Raw genomic sequence first — 22,846 nt, forward strand, 5'->3', positions numbered from 1 at the left:
CAAAAAAGCAAAAAGGGGTATTACGAGGTTCGTTGCACTTATGCGGCTCATCGCCTTGCTCAACTTAGAAATACGCATGGCAATGTCTTGAGTACGTAAAGTGAGCTGCTTCCCAGATTTCGCGAGGCAAAAGCGGGGGGAGCCATCTGGCCTTGACATCATAATAATCAAGAGCCGATGAAAATAAAGAAGAAAGAAAGCACGTTCGCAATACTTGCAAACAATGCTCAGCTGCTGCGTCGGAAGGGCTTCACGCGGCCATGATCTTACCTTAAAGTCTGCTCGAAATTCTAAAGTCATTTCTGCTGCTCAGCACTAGTGAATATGGCGAGCTAAAGCGGCTGCATATATCTTCGACCGCCTGACGCGCTCAGGAATAAGCGTTGTACTACCTCGCTTCATATGTAAACTGCTCGTTTCGCCCCTATAGACGGTGTGCTGAACTGCCCCATTAAATCTGCTTCAAATCTAGGTTGTTTTCTATGCTAACTTGTTAGTGATGAGCTTATAATAGTGCGCCGTAACTTGCGGAGCAAATTTTCGTTGCTCTCACCATACGCAATATAAGAAAAAATTCTACATTCCTGTCTTCTAATACCCCTATCGCACGGGAAGATTGAATGTCATTCGAATCGAACGGAATTCAACGCATCGAATCATTCTGCCACTTTCAGGGCTAGATAGTAAAAAATGACGTACTGCTCAAATGATAGCTGTAACAATCAGTGAAAAAAAATTAATACAGTTCAGAGGCATCAGTGCGCATAAAAGGTGTTTGAAATTGGTTGCAGTATTTTTAAAGCGAGCGAAAAGATTTCATTGCAATATGATTGGAGTCAATTAATATATCCGACCATGAAGCAGCCCTTTAGCCATAAAAAACCAAGCCAAGTGTAAAGTCAACTCGAAATGCGATAAATGTAAACAAAAAAACATGACCGACACGGGCGCAAAGTGAGAAATTGACATTCGAAAGGTGAAGCGCTCAGTTACAGCTTTAAGAACTTCCAAGCTAAACGCACGTGAAGCGCTAACGAACAAAAAACATTATCAAAATGATCGATGGTTGCGGGCAGTACCGTTCTTCGCGCTCGACCGCTGATGAGACCGAGAGTAACAGCTATCCACGGCAGCTTCCACTGCGAATAGTTTCACACCAAAATTAAATTTTTTTTCACTAGAACTCAATAAATAAAACATAACTTTGGCTGTGCGCACAATATTGTTTCCTTTGCTTGTTTCTTCTGCGTATTTGGTGTCCAAGTATACATTAAGTTTGAGATCGAATACGAGTGAGTACACCAAACTCATTGTATGGAGAACGTCATTAGAACCTAATAACACTGAATGTTCTTGTAGACCCCGAATAATTATATTAATGCGAACGCCATTCTATTCGAAGGGCATTAGATTTGCTAGTGTGACAGGGGTATAAGTAATTTAATAACGAACTAAGAAAACGCATGCTTGCTACCATTTTGTTTTATTTACATATTACTGTTAAGTAATAAAAGCTGCCATTTTGGAAACTTTGGCAGATTTTCCATGAGCGAATAGGGCTTCAGCATTCTTTCATCGCACTTAATCACGCTCTATTCCTGTATTTCTATTTTTATTTGTCCCAGATCGATCAGGTCTTCGCTCTGGCTGAGAAGGAAATGGCACAGAACCGTTGGGAGCCGGTCAAAATCTTCCTTGGCAGAAGGATCCAGTTTGGTGTGATCGTGGAAGCTGTGTGGGGTGCAACAGGTCGCGCAGCCATGCACATAGACGACTTCCTCTACCAGAAGTGCAGACCAGGTACGGCGAAGCATTCAGTTACTTCAGCAACGACTCTTTTGAAGAGCGCGCGTGCTACGCAGCTCTGCGGCGTTCAAAAGACATGATGGAAAATGTGTGGTCGGGTTGTACAAGCCGGCTTGCCATGTTAGGCAAAAAAAAAATCACCTTTAGGAGTCGTACACCGCAATTCTACTGTAAAGGCTAGTTTTAAATCGTGCAAGTGGTGCTCAGAGCTGTATTTTGCAGAACTACGCGTAACGTAGAGCTTTATTCTGTCAAGTTATTTTATTATCATGCACGGTATCAATACCCTTGCAGGCATAAAGGGGCAATTTTAGGAATTTTTCCAATGGGCATAATGTGCTGAAGTGTTAATTGGGCTTCAAACTTCCTTAGAACAAGCAGCATGGAAGTGGTGGCAGTGTGAGGGAAGGATGTTGTATTATGTGCTACTCAGAGAAGCAGGAAGACAGACCGTACTTCCATTTGGAAAGCGGAGGCACTTTCCGTGCATCGTGTAATAACTAGACCACAATTCACCCTTGTGCGATAGACTGATTTTTTTTTCTTCCCCAGGGAGCATATTTGTAATATTCCTTTCTACATTTGCGCAGACCACCACGCTAGCAGCTGCACGGACAGCGAATGGATGTGTGCAGATCTCACGCAATGCATTGCCGAGTTCGAACGCTGTGACGGGAAGAGGGACTGCTCAGACGGCAGCGATGAACGGGATTGCGGTGAGCAGTTGTTTTTGGCTTGCGCAAATCGCACACAGCACAAAGAAGAACACCATTATATGTCGTACTAAGTCTGTTAAAGATTGTGGAGAAACAATGTTCGTACTTTAGATGGTGATGTGGACCATGCAGTGTATATTTTTCATCAATCTGGGAACAATGACCTCGAAGCAACCAGTCATCTTACAGCGCTTACGATCCGAAACAAAGTCGCTTTATGGTATAATCACTGGGGAAAATGATAGTGACGAATTTTCTGTAACATAGCTACACGTTAGAATTTATTCTCACTCTGACAACGAGAATACCATAGCTATAGAGTATATTTTCTGATGTGGTGTGTTGTGTACAAAGAACGCGTAAAATTGCTGGCATTACAAATTATAATATATTGTTTTTTGCTTCCTGCTCGCGAATTATGTAGTTCGTGGCTTTGGAGACTGCAGCTTTGACGAGGAAGACTGGGCAGCGGCCTGTAATTGGACAGTTGAAAATGTAGCCGGACAGCCATCTTGGAAGAGGGCTAAGGCGTCGCACTCTGAGCACACGGGACCACCAAGCTCACATCGTGGAACACCTGAAAGTCAGTACATCTTCGATGAATTCCATTGAACCTCAACGTACAATAAATATATAAATATATATAAATATAGACAGTGGGAATGCAGCAACAACTGAATTTCTCAGTGCTGAGCTGTGATGCACAGTCCTGAATTAGCCGCCTTTGAACAGGTACTTCGCACAGAATTCCAGTGCCATGGCCAAGTCATTGATTGTTAGTGCTCCAAGTATCTCAGAACATGAAGTGGTAGTGTTCAGCCTCGCCAATATTTTGGTCCTGATTCCATGTGAACAAAACAAAAAAGCAGCGACTGGAGCGCCTGCGTTTCGGTGGAGGCGATACGCTAAGGCGCCCATGTCCTGTGCGATGTCAGTGCACGTTAAAGACCCCCAGGTGGTCGAAATTATTCTGAAGCCTTCCACTACGGCACCTCTTTCTTCCTTTCTTCTTTCACTCGCTCCTTTATCCCTTCCCTCACGGCGCGGTTCAGGTGTCCGCTGATATGTGAGACAGAGACTGCGCCATTTGTTTTCCCCAAAAACCAATTTTCAATTTCAATTTTTTTTAATATCGCATAAAAACTCCCAGAGAAAAACGAATGGGGATCCAATATAGTCATGTTCATTCTACAAAGCCAAGAAGAGGAAGTGCAGTGTGCTTAGCCTAAAGCGTTTCGCTTGAAATTTTATCTGTGTGATGATAACACCTGACTTCACGTGCACTTGAGAGGCTCTGATTGGCCTCCGATAGAAACTTGACATGCACTATTCTCATCTATTATCCATGAAGAAAGCCTCGTCAGAGGTGACCAACTGGGTACAAACTGGACGTAAGAACGAGCCATGCAACGCACATGGTGGTCGTTTGAAGCATACCTAATTTGTTGATTCTTATGTTTAATGGTGAGCAGGCACCACGCGTCGCAGACTTTCGGGGTATAAATGACTTGACGATTAAGGGTTGCCAATGCATTTCATTTTCAAACTTTGAAAACGCGAATTATTCTTATTTGCAGGAGTGTTCCCTGAACATTTTTCTTGAACCTACTTCCTAGGAATTGCCTGCAGTACTCCATGACCGAAAGGATAGCACCTGCTATCGCGGAATGAAAAATTCTACAGCTAGTGTACTAATATATAATTCGAGCCTAGATCTTCGTGTCTGTGAATGCTAATTGTAACACCGGGACAAACACTGCCATACTAACAGAGTTACACAAGCGTACAGTGCCAACAAATTTTATGTCAGCCCACACAAAAACGTGTTCTAGATTGGATATGCCTTTCATCAGCAAATAACTTTTGCAAACGACCTTTTCTTTTTCTCAGCGTACTTCCTGCTGGCTAACAGCACCGAGCTGCCAATGGGGGCTGTGTCAATTGCCCGAACGCCGCAACTTCCTGCCAGCCAAGAGAAATGCCACCTGCGGTTCTGGTATTTCATGAAGGGGTCGCCTTCAATGGAATTCCTCCGTGTGAGTGCCGAATAACACCTTCGGCTCTCGTAGGATGGGCGAAAGGGATACTGAGCTTGGTCTCAGCAAGATACTGCGTTTTTAAGGCGAAATTTTTACATGACGTACTAGCAAGAAAACCCGGCGTCGTCGTCGGCGCCCAGCGTCCAGGAAAAGTGCTCCAGAAAAGCCCGAATGACATCATGAGCAAAGAAAGTAATTTCTTCTTAAGGTGCGGGTAATTGAATCAAGGACCTTGAGATTGCGCGAGGCGAGCACGCAACCCATAGGGCGCAAAACCACGTTGTTTCTTGGCGAATAAAGGCGAACATAGTGTATGCGTGGCCTTAAGACTTTATGATAACGAGTAGGTGTGTTATTAGAAAGGAAGAGAAAAATTATCAATGGAAAAAAACGCTTTCGTCTTTAAATCACGCAAGTAGTGTTAAATTACTTCCGTAACTTATTGTAAGGCATGATTTGATAAGACTATTTAAGGCTGTGTAACAATCGGCATACTTTACCGCAATGATTGAAATTCAGGTATAAAATCAGAGGTTCCTTATTTTGTGACAGCGTGTGTAAATTTAGGATAAATTATAGGAAACAAGAGCTAGCGCACACCTTGTCATCAGCCTGCTTGCTTCCTTAATGGAAAGGGTGCGCCCTGAAAACTGGTTTGGGCTGTTGCAATTTCGTTGGTGCAGAAGTGCTGTTTCACGAATAGTATTTCCATTTCCGAAAATAATAATGTTAATACACTGATGACTTTATATGGCCTTGTCTTACTTTCTTCGCCAGTGCTGTAAATGAAATTTCCTAAAATTACTCAGCGCTTATGGCAGAGTTCAAAGTTAATTTCTTGAACGGAGCCAGGGCAAATCCTGCTAAACTGCCCGAGATCGAGTTTCTTTACTGTAAGCTGATACGTATAGATTACCAGCAAATCTAAAAATATAAAACACTGCTCCGGAGTGTAATTACCTTTCTTTTCGTTTGTACATGCTTTTGTTGGCCTCTGTTTTGTTATTCTCGAATATAGTCTTCAGAGAAGCGTGGACAGCGCCACCACGATATGCCGCACCCACGCGCGTTCGCCAGTTCTCGCAGAACGTTTCTTCGATCTCAGTTTGAGATGCCCTTTGCTTTCTCAATAGCAGCCTCAAAAGGGGCAAGTTTCATTTTTGTGACTGGAGGTGACGACACGCAGCATTTATAATGTGCACGCGATGATGGGATATCGATAAACCCCGAACACTCCCGGTCATTGCGCAGGTGGAGACGGAGGGGGCCGGCTCGAGATTACCCATGTGGCAAGAGCTGGGACCCCAAGGACCGCTGTGGGCATACGCACACGTGTTGGTTGGCCATCCGCAGCCCTTTACGGTGAATTTCCTCGCCCAACGCGGAGGCGACGCGCTCACTGACATCGCTATCGACGAAGTGACCTTCACGCCCTCTTGCTTGGAAGGAGGTACAGGCACGGACGCTGTGGCTGTTTTGCATTTTTGCGCGACACGTTAGCGGGGCGCCCAACCAATAAGGAATGAGCGAGGCGCGTATCAGTGGTGCTCATAAACACTGAATGATGGGCGGCTGCATGTTATCGATTAACATACGTTATGCCTCCGACTTTCTAAGCAGAGGCAAACTGAACGCCAATCGCGGATCAATTTGCTCTTAGACGTCGAACGCTAAGTTGTCTTCTCTTTTCTCCTAATCAATTTTAGGCTTGTTTTTGTCCATTATACGCACCCTTTTGCTAAAATCAATATGCGGACAGCGATGTAAGTCGAATAATTTGTGAAAAGTTTCCTAAAAAAGCACGATTGGTGTCCTGAAGATCTATCATCTTGGATTATACGTGCAGCTTACCGCTTGCTACCCAACGCTGCGGACACCAGGTTCAAAGTGTATCAGTTTGTGGAGTTTCATTTAACAGTAAGTTTGAAGCTGGCAACTACGGGGAATAAGCTTCTCAGAAATGGCTATCATAGAATGTTCACACGTGCTTGAATGATTGCAAATGCTTTTGAGCATAATCCTGAATTCTCATGTTTCAGGGGCTGCTGATCTCAAGAAGTATTCGTCGTTGTGCGTGGAAGGCGAGTTTTTGTGCGCGGATAGAAAGATGTGTATTCCCCGAAGTTTCGTCTGCGACTGCGAGAGCGACTGTGAAGATGGCAGTGACGAGACAGACTGCGGTAAGTATGCTTACCGTTTGAGAGGAGTTATGAGGTAGAAAGGGAAAATCTTGTTCTGCTTTGACTGGAACATCCGCGATTAGGAAGAACTTCTTGCAGTCACTAGTGCACACGTCAGAAATATGGGAATTTTTGTTAAGCTCTTCCTGCATAGCGTTCGCGGTAACCTTGTTTCTTTCTCAGTTCAGACATTGTTTGAGAAAAACGCCCAGTCGGCAGATGACGCAAAAATTGCTCCAGCCAATAAGGTTCCTGTGAATGAATTGAGATGTACTAAACATAAATTATACAAGCACTAAATCGAAAATTCTTCATAATTATTGTGGTAAATTGCTGTGATGACAACACATATTCTCCCAACAGAATAAAAAGAGAAAACGCTGTCGGTAAAATCTGTTCCCCATCACGTCCATCCTGATTAGCGAGCGTGGCTTTGTTTTATTAGGAGTAGACCTTATTATGACTAATTTTCAATGATAAAAGAGGGAATGAGATTGGAATATTAGAAAATATTGACTAAAATGTGGGCAAAGTTTGTGAACCATATTCCTTGAAATTATTGGAAAGACTACTACATTTCTCGGTGCACATGTGAACTTATGAATTCCTTCTTTTTTTGCTTGCAGGCATGAAATGCAAGGGAAGAGGGACAACAGGTGAGGAATACTGAGGACTGACGTGCGCATCACAGGAGGTTGTCTTCCTAACATTCGAGAAAGATTAGGATTTAATAAAGCTTCGTTATATAGCCTTATCGTTCTAAAAGCTGTAAAAGGGGATGTATTTTGTGAACACTCAACGGTGCCATTTCGATTGGTGGCGACGAACGTAGCATTGCTCCTAGCGAGATTTGTGTGCTAGGAAAAAAGAAAGACCATTGACTCAGCTCAGATACTACTTCATGTCCTTATACCGTGCGCCGTAGCCGTAGGCGGGGCGGGCTGGGCGATATTATTTTAACTGTTTTTTTTTCGACTAAACGCCCAAACTAACGAGTGTCCTTATACCGGTACTTCATAGCCTTGAAATTTTGTGAGGCAGCCTTTGTTGAATTCCAGTAGAAAACATTGATGTAAAGACAGCAAGCTGCATCGTTTCTCGGAGCACAAGAACCTACGGCTTCCCACGCAGCATTTTTTTTTATTATTGTTGTCACAACACGGGGACATTGCGGCCGGTAAATGTGTTATGCTCGCATTAAAGGGACCGAGTGGCTAGTACTGACATCGTGACACGCTTTTTTGGCGTTCACACAGCCAGTGGAAAAGCGACTGGTCGCCCACTGACCCCAGCCAACGAGACAATTCAAACAACACCAACGCCGGCATGCGCTTTCAAGGAATTCAGCTGTGGCGGCCACAACGGTCATTGTATTCCTGCTCTGCTTCTCTGCGACGGCGTACCTGACTGCGCCAACGGTGATGACGAGCGACAATGCGGTCAGTTCTTTCTCTATACGAGCTAATTTTTCATTTCCATGGAAAATGACGAAGTGGCTCTCACAGAAAACATATGAAGCCAAGGGCACGACATTGTAAAGCGAAATTCGGCCACAACTGGTGCACTACTACTAAAAAGTAGTGAGGTCGGGACCCGAAACACCTCTTTCAGCGCAGCGGAGCACGCCGACGGGGATGCCGTTAGGTAGTTGCGGAAAGACAGAAGGTAACAGGCACATAAACCAACACTAACAAGGCAGCAAAAACCAGCGCGAAACATGGAACACCCGAAAAAGGAAGACGGCAGACAATTGCTGGACAACCTCCAGCGGTTATCAGTCATCCTTCTTTTTCTGATCGCGCTGTTTTTCGTTGCGATGAAGCACCAGGTCGGCTGTTATGTTGGTCTGTTGCAACGTAACCTACTGTGAAACGCCTTCGTGGCTCCTTCAGCTTTGCTTCGTCCTGTGTGGCACGCACTGTGGGATCTTGACGTTGAAGCCCCTTTGCCTCAGCTTCGGTGGCACGCACTGCGGGATATTGAAGCCGACGCCTATTGGCCTCTCATTCTGCAGCACAGAGTGTGAGGTCTTGACGGGCTCGCCGCTATCATAGCCAGCTTAGAGCAGGTCGTAACGCTTGTGCACTACCGTGGTCCGTTTTCGCCCGCTTTGATATCGCAACTGAGAGAGGGGACGCTGCGCGTGCAGCCTGCCAGCACGTGCTCCGCCTATTACACACGCTGAGGCCATCTCATGTTCATCCTCCCCTCGCCCCCTCGCAGATGCACGTGATGTGGACATTCCGGAGGCCGAGACCTCGGGGTTTGCGGCCCTAACAGCTGGCGCTGTAATATGAGACGTAATCATGTCTAGAAAATCTCGACAGACGAACGCTTCTAATTTGTGCGGTTACCGTCTCCTGCTGCATGGTGCTTAACATCTAAAACACCGCGGGAATTTTGTATATTCGGTATGTCCCATGGATTTCCCTTGGCCGTCGGAATTAGTCGGCGCGAGCGCAAGAAACATTTATACGTGAGATTCTGCGACGTGTAGGAAGAGTAGGCTGTCAGTGTCAACATCTTCGCGCAACATCTCACTACACTCTTTACGCGGTGAGACGGCTGACAGATGGCGCTAATTGTAATGTTAAGGAAGGCTGGGCATGTTTTTGAGCGCCAGCTCGTTGCACCTCAAACCAGACCATATCCGCGTTTGTGGCCCTTCACGCGACACAAATAATTCGCGGTCATGCGGTTAAAGCGACCTGTGATGTCGTAGCTTTCTCATTTATTAAAGATAGAACACTGGACATCAAAATTTAAGATTTCAGGATGTTGTCTGCATAGAAAGTTGGGATTTAGTCTTATTCATGCACACGTGTAAATTACTGACCGTCGCTCTATAGTAAAATACCATTGTCGGTTCTCTCACACAGGGAATCTGAGTCCCTTTCTTACTCAGTGCAAGAGGCTCAGCCGAGTCAGGAATGCAGAAGTACAGTAATTTAATATGTATGCTACATTTCGTCTCTTTAGTTTTATGAAGGTGACGAGAAACGGACTGATTACGAGTTTTAATCCGAAGGAAAATAAAAACAAAACGTGATTGCTTGTTCGTGCTTCAAGCCTTAGAATGAAATTGTAATGGCGACTGGCAAGGTGCGACGTAAAAACAGTAAATAAATTAAACAGCCTATCTAGGTTTGCTACTGAAAGATTCTTACTTCAGGTACTTTGACTAAGTCAGTCACCGTGTTGTGACACTGAGCTGCAATGCAAGTGAGCTTTCAAGTTTCTTGTGGTACAGGTTCTTACATTGTGGCTACATGAACTACCAAGAAGTCTTCTTTAACTGTAAATTGGTCATTAAAGGCAACCAGAGAAGCAAGCAAGGAGATGGAATTGCAAGAGAAGTTATAAGTGCACTGTATTTGCATGTTTCTTAAGGGAACGAACCATTAAAGTTTTTTGGTTCCAAGAGGCTCATCCTAAGGGCTTCTGCTAGAGGTTCGTTCGAAATGGGATTTCAGGATGGCCGTAAGCCTAAACTGCGGACCTTTCTAAGCACACTACACTTGCTTAATAACCTTCGTTTTCTTTTTACGGAACATGAAAACATGCAGATTCTAGAGATCGTTGCCCAGACGGCTACTACTACTGCCGGGATCCTCATTCTTGTCTGCACCAGTCGAAGCTGTGTGACGGTCGAGCAGACTGCAGTGACGGATCCGATGAATCTCTCTGTAATGGTTAGTATTTCTGAAGCTTAGACATCGAACTTACTTATCTATTTTATGATGATGTACCGTGACCGTGGCTCTAGATTAGTGAAGTTAACAAAGTTTAATACGTTATAGGAATATTTCCACTGTGAGCATAGAACGTTATTGGACAAGCTGCACTAAGGCACAGCTCTGCTGATACTTTATTTCACGTTGCGGTAGTGACGCTGATTGGCCTTGTTCGTGTACAAAAGCAGTGGGCGGTATGTTTTCGAGTAAGGCGGTGAAGTTTCTGCTACGAAGAGCATTATGACATATGAGAGCTAATGATGATGGGTTGTTTTGAAAAAAAAAATAAAAATCACATATTCCGTCCTTGTACCTGTTAGAGGTATTCCCCTTTCTGAAATTAGCCATTCGTCAAAAGCGTCATGTACCATTGGAGACAATGTGTAAGTTCTACAAACAGCGTATTAAGATGTTCCTGTGCAAAATGCGACGCATAAAATGACAGGACAGTGTTTTTCCCCCTGAATACACAACCCTTCGAGCTCCGAGTGACTGCTTTTCTCTCCTCCAGTAGTGATATCTTTAACCAGTGTTTATGATTGGTCGGGGTAGCCACCTAAATGTGCTGCAGTAACGTGCTAAATGTGTTGTAGTAGACGTCCATAACTGTAACAATGCGAGCTACAGTGAATCGAGGATGTTGGATGTTACTTGTAAGGAAGACGAACGAATTTCTGCACAATAAAACGTTGTGAAGTCAGTAGGTGTTGCCTGGGACTTGTTACACTAAAAGTGGACTTTTCGTTCTGATTTCTGCATTCCAGTTTGCCCCGATTACTTTTGTCTCAATGGGGGAGATTGCAACTTGTCACAGCAGACCAGAGCACCAAGTTGCTTTTGCCGAGATGTTTTCGGAGGAAACCGCTGTGCCCGGGAGCTCACAGTGGAACCTCCTTCTCCAATGGGGCAGACCCGTGGTATGTCACACTGATGGACTACTTGACAATTTAATAACTCTTGGTTTGAAACACACATTTCGGATTACTATGCCAAGAGCCTCAAGAAATGCCCACAGGAAGCGTGCACTGACTAATTCAAAGTCTATCGCCCTCTTCTCCCGTTTGCGCGACCGGCTCTTATAAGTAATTCAGATTTTTTTTTCTCAATCCATCCCACTTCCCATCGGCTTGACTCATCAAACATACACGTTTAGTGAAATGACAAAAAGAACTATACCACTAAAGCTTCCGGTTTCTCGTATGTGCGTCAGTCCTTACGATGAAGAAAACCTTAGGTGGCAGGCAGAAAAGATGAGATCAAGGATTTCATCTGCGTGAAATGAAGTGTTAAATTAAAAAGATGGAACTAGTGCGTGAAACTAACTTCAAAATGAGGCACTTCATCATCGCAGAGTACCTGCAGAATCAAGGTGACTTTGCTCATTGTAAGCTTGAGGTGCTATTAAGCAATCGCCTGAGAAATGTTTACGAAAAATTGTCTTAGGCACGAAAGAAATAGGAAAGTTTCTTAACTTTTTAAAGTTAGTTTTACTGTTGCGGTAGCGTTTTAAAAGTAAGTTTTGAGAACAGAAGCGCAAATGAAGTTGTAATCTCTCAGGACGTTCCTGCTCATGGCTCTTTGGGCAGAGTGACGACAGCTTAACATTCCACTAAGCATGCCGAAGAAATAAAAATGCACTTTATAAAACTGCGGCACGAAGAAAATGAATTGCGCTTTTCATTTTTGCACTTAAAAAAAAAGTCCCGCGAGCTAGTAATTTCTTGGTTTTCCTTCGTTCCTTTTCAAGTCTCTGGAGCGGCTGGTTGGGCTTACGGTGCACCCCTCGTAGCCCTTTTCGTGGGCGCTGCTGCTGTTGTGGCAGTAGTCTATTGGAGAAAGAGACGAGCGCTATCTGGGTGAGTGGAGAAGCGAAGAAAAAGCGACCAGGCTTTTTTTTCGTTCACAAAGCAAACATTCATTAGGTCGTAAGATAATTGACAGTCACAGCGTTCCTTTATGTTAGTGATACTGCAAAGTATGAGTAACTACTGTAAAATGAAACAGTGACATGCAGTGTGGGCCCTTCTGCTCTTGCAGCTTCTCACTTGTTCTGGGCAATGAGTCTTTCTTCGTTGTAAAGTTAATCTGGCGCTTATATGCGCCAACTACAGTTTACACGGGGAAGCGTGAATGCCCTTTGAAGTTGTAATGGTAACGTGGAATGCGACTAAGCTTCGCGGTGAGATCACTAGGCCGCCTCAGATTTCACAACATCGAACTAGGCTGAAACCAGGTAAGAATCATGTATTGCCCAGATGATGTTCCACTATCCAGGAGCGGGAGTTGAAGAAAAAAGAAAGTCTTTTTTTGGACACAGTAAAGTTTGGTATTTGATGTTTTCATAGTATGAAAGCTGTCGCTGAAAACTTATGTTGAAAGTTATATAAAGGTGAATGTAAGATGGTGGTTACGCAGACCATAAAATATCCTTAATTTCAAGGCAAAATCAGAACTTCGCAAGCAACCTAGAAAATCCTGTGTATTTTGCTACTGCTGCGCTACAGAGTATGGTTGACCTTTGCAGGAAAATTATTGAAAGCCCGCTTTTGTCTGCCTATTGCCTCTTACTAGAAAGGAAAACAGTAGCGCCGAAAAAACAGACAAAGTAGAAGAACGACGTAGGACGAGCGCTCGTCCTACGTCGTTCTTCTACTGTGTCTCTGTGTTTTCTCGGCGCTACTGTTTTCCTTTCTGGATCGAAATGAACCATCGAGCCCAAATAGAAGTGCCTTTTACTACTTTGGAAAGTCATGCAAGTTAATTTGCACTAGTTCAAATAAATGTAAATTTTGGTGTGAAATTGAGCTTAGCTTGGTTCGCATAAACCTCCTTAATAGGCAAGATATGGCAATGTTGATTTATACTTCAAAAAATAAAAAACCTTACCAGTGAGTTTTTTTTTTTACTTGAGCTGATTTATCTGTGACTGGCTGATTTGTACATAAGGAAAAAATTTGTTCAGTACTTTCATGCACTACGTGTGTCAAGGTCACCTGACACAGTGAGGACGACTCTCTCCAGGCAGAAATTGAGAGGGAGCCTGAAGAGCAAATGATTTTTAGTATTTCAGCGCATGGTGCAAAAACCTTTCTTTAACCAGTTGCTAAGCATGCACGAGAGGACATGTCAAATTAGAATAAGAATGTTAGGATAGCCTCACGTGTTTCATTACATGTCTCTCACTCTACTTTCCAGGGAAGAAACTACGCCTGTGACAATTAACAACCCAACATATGGACTTCACCTTGAAGACGTAAGTTTTGGATATTTATGGAATTGTATGGAATACGTTTTACAGTAATTGATCCTGTCAGCTGAAGAATTTGCTTCATTCTATCAGTAAATATGATCGATCTTGGATGTTTGGTGAACAGTGTATGCAAGAACTGGGCAGCAAGCACTGCTGCGGAATAATTAAGCTTATGATATTACCTGCAAAACGAAGGCCTGTTCGTTGGAGTAAACAAGTTTCCTATTGAAACCTTACGGTTTCATTTTGCTTACTATCATGCAGAAAGTTTACAGACCACAGATATATGCTAGCCCTTTTATTGTTTTAATTCCTGCATAACGCACATTCATACGATAAATTTTATTTGTTAGTGAGCTTGACGAGATATATTAGTGTGAGCAGAGAAAAAAAAGAGCAGTAATGTTGCCCAGCCTGAGCTTGATGACAGAAGTTACAGTGGGCTTTAAAAAAAATGAAAACATTAGTGCCCAGCCCGCACCAGCATTATGCTACAACGAGCTGAGAGCTTGATGACAAATAACAAATGTCTCAGTCATGCATATTTGTTTTTCCTTTCAGGCAAGCGTTCCTAGCCTTGACATTGGGGTAAGAGTCATTGCCACGAAATCATGAGTGGCTTCTTTCGCAGTTTTCATACCCTGTTCACAATGTAAACATACAACAAATCACAAATCATTAGAGGTGAAAGTTTGGCAATGGTTTAACTACCGTAAAACAAAAAGCTGCATTCCCATGTGCCTTCTTTGGCTTCAATGACTTAGCTTCTTTCTTAGGTATATCCTAAGGGGTCCTTCATACCCTTATCCTTGTATTCTCAGCAGCGTAGTGACGGTCTCGTTCTGGCACTCTTCTTGCCTTAAGTAGCATACCAAACCTGCAATACAATAGGACGTGTGTGGCACTGGTGAACACTGTAAAGGTTGGGCTATACGCGACACGAATACTCGAACATTTAGAAGAACATTTAGAATTACCGTAGCTTCACAACCTCTAGTCGCGGCATGCAAAGGTTGTGGGTTCGCATCCCACCTGTGTGGTGGTTGTCTTTTTATACTTTCTGAGAAATCGTCTTTCCCTTGAAACATGATTAATCTATTAGTTTTCGACTGTCATCAGCACCACCATTAAAAAACAAACAAAAGTCCCTGTGTTACCTTTTATTTTGCTGGGCTTTGTTTGCTTTTGTCCCATATAATATATACTTCAGAAATGTTTTCAAAACTTTTCTCTGTACATTCTCAGTGCTTCTGTTTCTTTTTTGTTGTCTTGTCTTGTACAGGGCGACACCAGCACATCAGCAGTCAATCCCCTCTACAGTGATTGCTGAACGTATATTATCATTTCTGTATATATTCCTTCTTCATTGTTACATATTTATATTTGTTCTGGAACGAGAAATAAAAAGACTTTTGGTAATAAATACTCCGTTTTCTGGCCGACGACACTACACCATTTGCTCTACCAATTAAACCAAAAGTTCGTTTTTATACATGGCTCATGTCCTCAAATATTTAGGGTTGGGAAATTAATATTGACTGGAAATGGTCTCCTCGCATACGAAGCTCCACAATGCACACGGTTTGTCTTTATGCCGGCCGCCAAACCAAAAACAGTAAGTGATTCCTTCTTTACAATAATTTATCTATAGGCGCAGCTGAATGTGAAAGCGGTCGAATAAGCTGGGCACTTTCAGCAATGCAGTGACGGGGAAGATCGACCTTGGTATACCGAAACTCTACATAGACGAGGTTTCTGTATTAAATGAGTGCATGTTTCGACCTCTTAGCCGAAGAAAGAAGAAACGAGTTTGAACGCTTGAAAGGTGCTCATTTTTAAACTTGTACTACATACATCATGCTCCTCAACCGTTCAGTTGATTGTCAGTCGTCGTCTTAAGCGGCTGGGTTCTCTGTCGTTTGCGGGAGAGAGGTTTAATGCGGAACTCGAGCCTCATATCGATTTTAGATATCGAGGGGAACTAAACAAACCACTAACAAGACCTATTCAAATGGTAACTGACGCTTGCAAAAAGAAAGTGCATGTACGTGAAAAAACGCAAAAACTGAGTAAAGAAGTGACAACTAGGAAGACGGCGAACGCCTTGGGCCACTTTCTACTTCGAGGACAGAAGCAAATACAGATAACTTTGGCTGCTGTTGTAAAAGACCAGCGAGTCAGTGTCCAAATGATGGCTGAAGTTGTGAAGACAGCGCGTGTAAAAATTTGGCTGTGAACCTCTAGTTGAAAAAAATATGTACCACGATGGAGCTTGCACCATAGCTATAGTCCGTTTCATACATCAGGTGCAACACTGTTCAAGCTAGCGCTCTTGTTTGCGCTGCCTCATCCGCGACTGAAAAGTAGTGAGGTCCTTGTGGTGAGCAAAATATAGTAAATGATTTGCCTGCAGGCTTACTCATTGCACATTTGTCATGAGCTTGATTAAATGTCCTCTTATTGCTGACGACACGTTGTCGTTTTCTCAAGCCTTAGAATACTCGTCCACAGAGCAAGCGCGGAGCAACACGCCTCCGTTTATTTTCCCATGCGGACTACTTCCGGACCTTTCACAGCGTTGCACTTGATGTATGAAACGGAGTATAGAAGTGCCGGAACGAAGTAGCGTCGGCATTACGCACGAGTGACGGGGGAGGCAGGTAGTCTGATAAGGCTCAACGCACTGATAAGGACGTAAAAAGACGAACAATTTTGCGTTTCCTTCTATAGACTCATTCCATCTTGTTAGGGTGTGAACCAAATAGGCCAACAGGCTCAAATTGCATGAGCCACACAGTAGCGACCGGCATACATAGCGTACCTTCCTAAAAGCCACATGCGGTGTGTAGCGAAAGAAGATAAGTGATTTGCTGGGTGCCCCTAAGCAAGCTTCTCGCTGCTCTAGTGTATTGCTAACACTTGTACAAAAGTGCTCTCCAAAGCAACCAGTCACTGCGGCACGACATGAGACCATGCAGTGTTGTACTGAAAAGCTGAGGAGAACAAACAAAAAACAAATGTAGTCAAAAGGCCTGTAAAAATAGTGTAGCATGCTTTGATGAATGGTTCCACGTCGTTCGCGAAGAACAGCTGAGCACGTGTTCCCGAATGATTTTCGAGAAAATTGAATGCCCTACCTGAATGGGAAAGGGCGGCGGTCAGTCGCTCTTCCACTATATGCCAGAGGCCAGCAGGGAAGTTTGTTCTCTAAGAACACGAGCTCTCATGTCTTCAAGGTTATTCTGCTTTCACAACTAAGAAGCAAAAAAAGATATGTTTTGAAGGTTATAAAATGCATTTCAATGATATGTTTAGTAAAATGAAATGGGTTGGTTTTTTCAGTTCAAATAAAGAACTGAATAACTAGTGATTCATTCAAGCGAAGCATTTGGAGAGAGAGAGAGAATAAACTCTTATTGTATAAAAGGAGACCGGAGCGGATTGTGGGGTTCTCAGTTCAGGAGTCCAGGAGATTCCGCCGACATTTTGGCAATAGCGACTAGCGCCTCCTGGAAACACATAGATGTTATAATTTACGCTACAGGTTCACAAATTTCAGGAAGCCTTAAATGGCATAATCATATTTAGGTTTTCTTATCATTTTATGTCCTAGGAGGATAGGTATCAATATGACTTGCAACCTGAAGCAGAGTGTCCTGAGCGCTCCCCGGAAGCATGGTGGAGCGGACAAGCGACGCGCTTGAAAACGAAAGGGAAAGAATTTTGCTGGCCCTCCACTCAGTCTTTTCCCCTGTGCCGTCTGGTCTTGGTAATACCGTGGCGTTATCGCATCGCCGGCGCTTGCGTGACGATATGCAAGGCTCATGTCACAGTTCATCTTGTTTCGTTCCTGCGCAAGGCTAAACGCGCCGGCGCCTGTGAGAATTAACGAGCTCAGATTTAGTTGAGCAGACGACGCGGGGGATGCGCCTGGCTGCTGGAACAGCAGAATCCTTTCCACTTAGTTTTCAGGTGCGCCGCTTGTCAGCCCCACCATGCTTCCGAAAACGCTGCGGCCACACGCTCGCAGGTTGAAAGTCAAATTTAGCGCGATAGTACCTGGATTTGTGTATGATAATTTAAAGGTTTTATTTACGAGAATTTTTTAAAATTAAGTACATTAAAAAACACTCGGTGGGGTTTACTAAGGTTTATTTGCCGTCAGTTATCAGCATGACCTTCTGGGAGATCGGTTGGTTTTCTTCGTTGCTAGTGTGCTACGTGCCAGAACAAAGCAGCATTTTGGTGAAATAAAAAAACAAATAAAAAGCCCATCAGCTTCTCGTGCCAGAAGGAGACACCAGCTGTCGAGAAATAAACAAAAACTCCACAGCTTCTCGCGTTGTCAGCGACAGAAGTACCGAAGTGTCAGCAACAGAAGTACCGTACCTCCGAGCTCCGATAACGTCTCATTAGGCAGCTACACATTAACGTCGCGAAGTAGCGTGTAATTTTCTTTGTTGTTTCGCCGGCCTCCTCAGTCCTAAGTGGTAAATCTTTTGTCCAGCATTCAATGTAAGATGTAAGAATCCGCAGATGAGGCAGAAGTTTGAAGCTAATGAAGGCTTTGAAGATATGAGTCTTTTTGTGACTATCTAGAGGCAGAGTATCCGAGTGCAGTGTTTGTATGGGGGCACTTGCTATCAAAACAAGCCCAAGGGTAAACACTGCACTTCGCGCCACTCCTTCTGCGGAAACAGGAGACGTATTTTCGGCAAACGCGGCGCAAGTGGCCGTACGTGACCAGAATTCCTCCTCAGAGTTCAAGATTGCTGGACTTCAGTGCGCTCTCCCAAGTTTTTGTGCTTTAAACCGGAAATAGGCATCTTGTTCAATCAGAACTTCCACCGCTTCGTTCCACCTGGTTCCATCGGGCACTGGCAGAAATGTGCAAATATTTTAAGCTGCGTTGGTTTGTTTCGAGACTTGGGGGTAAGAATCATTTAAACCCATAAAATCATTATGCATGAAAACTTCTTCATAGAGGGAGTTAAAAATTAAACTTTCTCGATTTATGAAGACAAAAACGACCTGCGCGGTACACTAAAGCAGTTTTCACGTTTTAGTTACGTGAATAGACGGGCACAAAGCAAAAGGATAATTTCCGCCCTCAAGTCAGTGACTTATTAACTTTCACTCAGAGTAGTTTGCGTGCAGGTTTGTATTAAAAACTCAAAGCCGATCGTTTCTTTATCTACTTATATCAGGTAAATTCTCGTAGCTTGCCCGCGTTCCGAAATATATCTCTTAAATTTTTCGAATCAGTCTGCGTGGTGACGCAGACGGTGGTGACGAATGACAAAAACTCCCGGTAGGATACAACTAACTTTTGCTTTAGCTTGCCTGCCAAAAGCATAGAGCAGCAGGGGAAGCTGATAGTTTTCCGCTTTCCATTTCGGTTAGAAAAATTAAAAGAAATCAACATACGTAATAGCTGTGCCACACTAGGAGGGCTTTCGAGTCGATCGTGAGTGTCTTGCATGCGTAGTTATGCGGATTGAATTGAAAATTTGGAATTGAATACCCCGGGATTCACGCGTGCTACGCGAATTCTACCTAATGGATCAGTCTAGTAACACATTATCCTTTGCGTTTAAAGTATAAACATGCTCGTTAACTGCAGTGACTGATTATTAATTAATTTCGTTTAGTCCATTTGTAGACTTAGCACAAAAGATATATGTCCGCTTGGCTGCATAACACAGGTACTAAAGCTGCTTCCGTGTATTGCCCGTTTGTATTGTTAAAATTCCTGAACGTCTAATTTTGAACACCTTGTAAGTGTGGCTCGCCGGTGGTTCACCAGTAGCTGACCGAAGTGCCACGGCATCACGGCTTGGCTGTCGCCATACAGTTAGTGAAGTATTTTCGAAATTATTACAGGTTAGTGGCGAAATAGAGTCATACCTAGAAATTCTGGACGAGTGGATTTTTCAACGGGAAATTGTTCATGAACGCATTTTTTTTTTTCACATATTGTAAAATTCCTCTATAACAATCGATATACCACAGATATCCTCTCGGCAGGCTTGTAAGTTTTAGCTATTAATGTGTTTTCTGTTATCAAAAAAAGCTGATCATTGGTTTTCTTTGGCAGCATTAACTACTCGACACTAGTGAACGAGAAAATTTAAAAGAAAGATTTTGCTACGCATCGAAAGATCGGACGATTACCTTCAGTATTTCCATAACAGCGTCTTACATCATTTAACAGTTGCCTCAAAATTAAAGTTGATGTTCAAGAATCCTCGACTTGTTATGTTTTATTGTTTATAGCGACCTTTCGCAGAATTTCTAGGTGATAGGCAGACAGAAAGATACGACAGTGCTTAGCATCGCGTTCTTGTTTAATAAAGCTGATTTGGAGATTTGGTCAATATTAAACATTACATAATTTTGCACCGTGTAAGTAATCAATGCACAGACAGTTTACATCCAAATTGGAGGCTCAAGTGAATAATAACTTGTGATCAAGTCCAGGAAGGAACACAGGGCAAGAATTAACAGAGGTTTGCATTGAGTATCGCTTTCATCGCTATGAAATAAAAAAAAAGTAAGTCATTTCTGATGATGCCAGGGCTTAATTGGCACACTGGATACTATGGAGTCGAGAAAGCAACAGCAGGTACTTTCATAATGTTTCCAGCATCATGTTCTGAACAAATGAGCAGCACCTTGACGCCGCACAGAATATTTCGTCATGACGCTTCGTGGTGGTGTTTTATATACTTTTAAATACAAATTTCACTCGTGCTAAGTACATAGTCAGTATATAGCATAAAATTACCGAAACATTGAATGACCCGAACAGCGAATACTAGCGCACCAGTTTCCTCTCTTAGTATTTGCACTCCACAGCTTCGCAAGCTGCCGATATTTTACGAAGTGAGGAAGAAACAGTAGACGCTTGAGCGCAAAAAGAAGTAAGTCACGGAATTCGCTGAGACAGCCACCACGTGACGGCGTGCCCTCTTCCTCCGTAATGTCATCACCAGAGCTGTGGACACCTTTACTTAAGGGAACAGCTGCAACATCATCATCATCATCATCATCATCATCATCGTCGTCGTATCGTCGTCGTTGTCGTAGTCGTCGGCATCGTCGCATTTGTACCGAAGGCAACCACAATTGTACCGAACCCTCCACTTTGGTAGCACAGCTTGTATGATCGCATGCCCAACATAGGAATGCCAAATCGCCTTAAGGAAGTGTCAGTGCCCTTGACGGCAGCATAACGGTCGTGCATGCGCTTACGTCCCCACTCATCTGCAGCTTTTAAGGAATTTTCTTCTTGTTATAGTTTGCTGGCTGCCAACCACTAACATAGGCTGTGGCACGTGCATGATGCAAAGCGTTCTTTTGTAACGCTGAATACCTCTGCGGTAACGTATTTGCATGGTTTTTGAGAAGAGAGCTTAACGTGTACACAACACGTCTAAAACCTGTACCACATTTAACTGCTGACTGCGTCAGGTGTGTTCGAGTATAATCACAAGGAGGAGGAGGAGGAGGAAAGGCAGGGAGGTTAACCGGAAGAATAACCGGTTTGCTGCCCTACACGGGGGGAAGGGGGGGGAGGGGTAAGGGGATGAAAAATGAAAGAGAAAGGAGAGTAGCAGAAAATTGGTCACTATCACAAAAAATAGCACAAAACAAGGGAGCTGAAAGTAGAAGCTGCCAGAAGTAGAAAGCTTTTGATGGACGGCGCTACAAGTCTGCTCTTTCCATACACCATGCACTAAAGACTTCTTTGACACTCCGGATGCAATGAATATTCATACACTTGTGCAAGCGGCAGCTTTAATCGGAATTGAAACTCAGAATATCGCGTGCAGCTTGCAAGTCTTTTTGCACCGCAGTGCAAAAGCCTCATTTGTCCCATGCCTTCAGCTTTTGTATAAAGGTACAGGCAGTTGCTGGTTACTGTTGGTACAGCACTGCATTGCATTACGTATTTGTACTGTACTATCAGCTCCACATAATTTTGTGATGTGGAGAATGTCGTGTCATAGTGGGCTGTGCTCAACTCCTTGCTATTTAACATCGCGCATGTTGAATTGAAAAGGAACCTGGCGCTAAGAGTCGACACCATTTGATCAACTCTGACCAGTTCACAGCACGTTGTATGCGAACGACATTGCATTTGGAGCGGATCCCATTCGGGTTACATCACAAAGCAGCGGCTTCAGGAAGCGTTCGCATTTCGGCTTACTTGGCGCTTAGTGTTTCTGTGCTCATCACAAGGAAGCGCATGGATCGGTTCTCGCGCATGCTAGGCGGCCGCGCCATTTCACTTTATGCAGTCTCAAAGCTACGTTAGGGTGAAAAATTGAAGAAAGCCATCTCGTTCACCTCGAGTTGAGAAATTTCAAAAGAAAATATTGGCACCATCGCATACTTTAAATACGTGGCTGATGCAAGGTGAGGTGGCATAGTAACTGTCGTTGAGTAGTACTCCTTCACAAAGCCTATGTTGAAGACTTATATATGTCTCCCAGTTCTTCATAATATGTCTTCGACAAGAGAGAGACGACTAGGAACCGCGCTAAGCAACTGTTTTCGAGCCCGACTTGTACCTCCGAAGGGATCATCCTGGTCTGGAACTGTATCGGGAACTGGGTCTGCTGAATGCTTTATCTGGAGACACAACGCATCAGTCTTTAGCATGTGCTTCATGCGTATTTCTCAAGTCATGTTGATGAAGTCTACAGCAAGCCCGGTTTTTAGAAAGCTGTGTCGTGCCTTGCTTTTCATAATTAAGCGCAATCACTACAGCTCATGCATACGTCTTCTTCTAAATGACGACTTCTATCTCTTCAGATCAAGCTTCATAGATGAAGTGACAGATACCAATAGAACATCCTCCAAATTTCTTATGGCCACATCACCGAATAGCAATGAACAGAGATCCATATTTTCCGCGGACAGCTGCAGCTCACATCAGATATCCTCTTCTCGAGGTTTCTTAATTATGCCCTTTGCACGCCAAACACACTGCTACCGCTTTGACGAGGCCGTGTCCTCCACATCGGCTGAGCTAAAAAGAATAAAAAGGCCCGTCTTCTATGTCGCCTGCGAACGAGCAGGGCAATAGACTGTATCCACAGATTGCAAAAGCAGT

At 43.7% G+C, this 22,846-nt stretch overlaps 1 protein-coding gene across 1 annotated transcript in view; it reads left to right on the forward strand.

The window, feature by feature from the left end:
* Positions 1–15,148, forward strand: part of LOC144114179 (MAM and LDL-receptor class A domain-containing protein 2-like) — a 176,769-nt gene extending 161,621 nt beyond the window's left edge. The window contains exons 83-96 of the mRNA XM_077647750.1: positions 1,626–1,800; positions 2,397–2,522; positions 2,947–3,105; positions 4,413–4,558; positions 5,813–6,011; positions 6,601–6,741; positions 7,368–7,397; positions 7,998–8,180; positions 10,308–10,433; positions 11,240–11,392; positions 12,223–12,331; positions 13,671–13,728; positions 14,287–14,313; positions 15,008–15,148. Coding sequence (XP_077503876.1) covers positions 1,626–1,800; positions 2,397–2,522; positions 2,947–3,105; positions 4,413–4,558; positions 5,813–6,011; positions 6,601–6,741; positions 7,368–7,397; positions 7,998–8,180; positions 10,308–10,433; positions 11,240–11,392; positions 12,223–12,331; positions 13,671–13,728; positions 14,287–14,313; positions 15,008–15,055 — 1,680 coding nt within the window. The 3' untranslated portion in view covers positions 15,056–15,148. The remainder of the gene's footprint in view (positions 1–1,625; positions 1,801–2,396; positions 2,523–2,946; positions 3,106–4,412; positions 4,559–5,812; positions 6,012–6,600; positions 6,742–7,367; positions 7,398–7,997; positions 8,181–10,307; positions 10,434–11,239; positions 11,393–12,222; positions 12,332–13,670; positions 13,729–14,286; positions 14,314–15,007) is intronic.
* Positions 15,149–22,846: the final 7,698 nt, after the last annotated feature.

This window comes from Amblyomma americanum, chromosome 1 (genome assembly GCF_052857255.1).
Source record: "Amblyomma americanum isolate KBUSLIRL-KWMA chromosome 1, ASM5285725v1, whole genome shotgun sequence".
Lineage (NCBI taxonomy): Eukaryota > Metazoa > Arthropoda > Arachnida > Ixodida > Ixodidae > Amblyomma > Amblyomma americanum.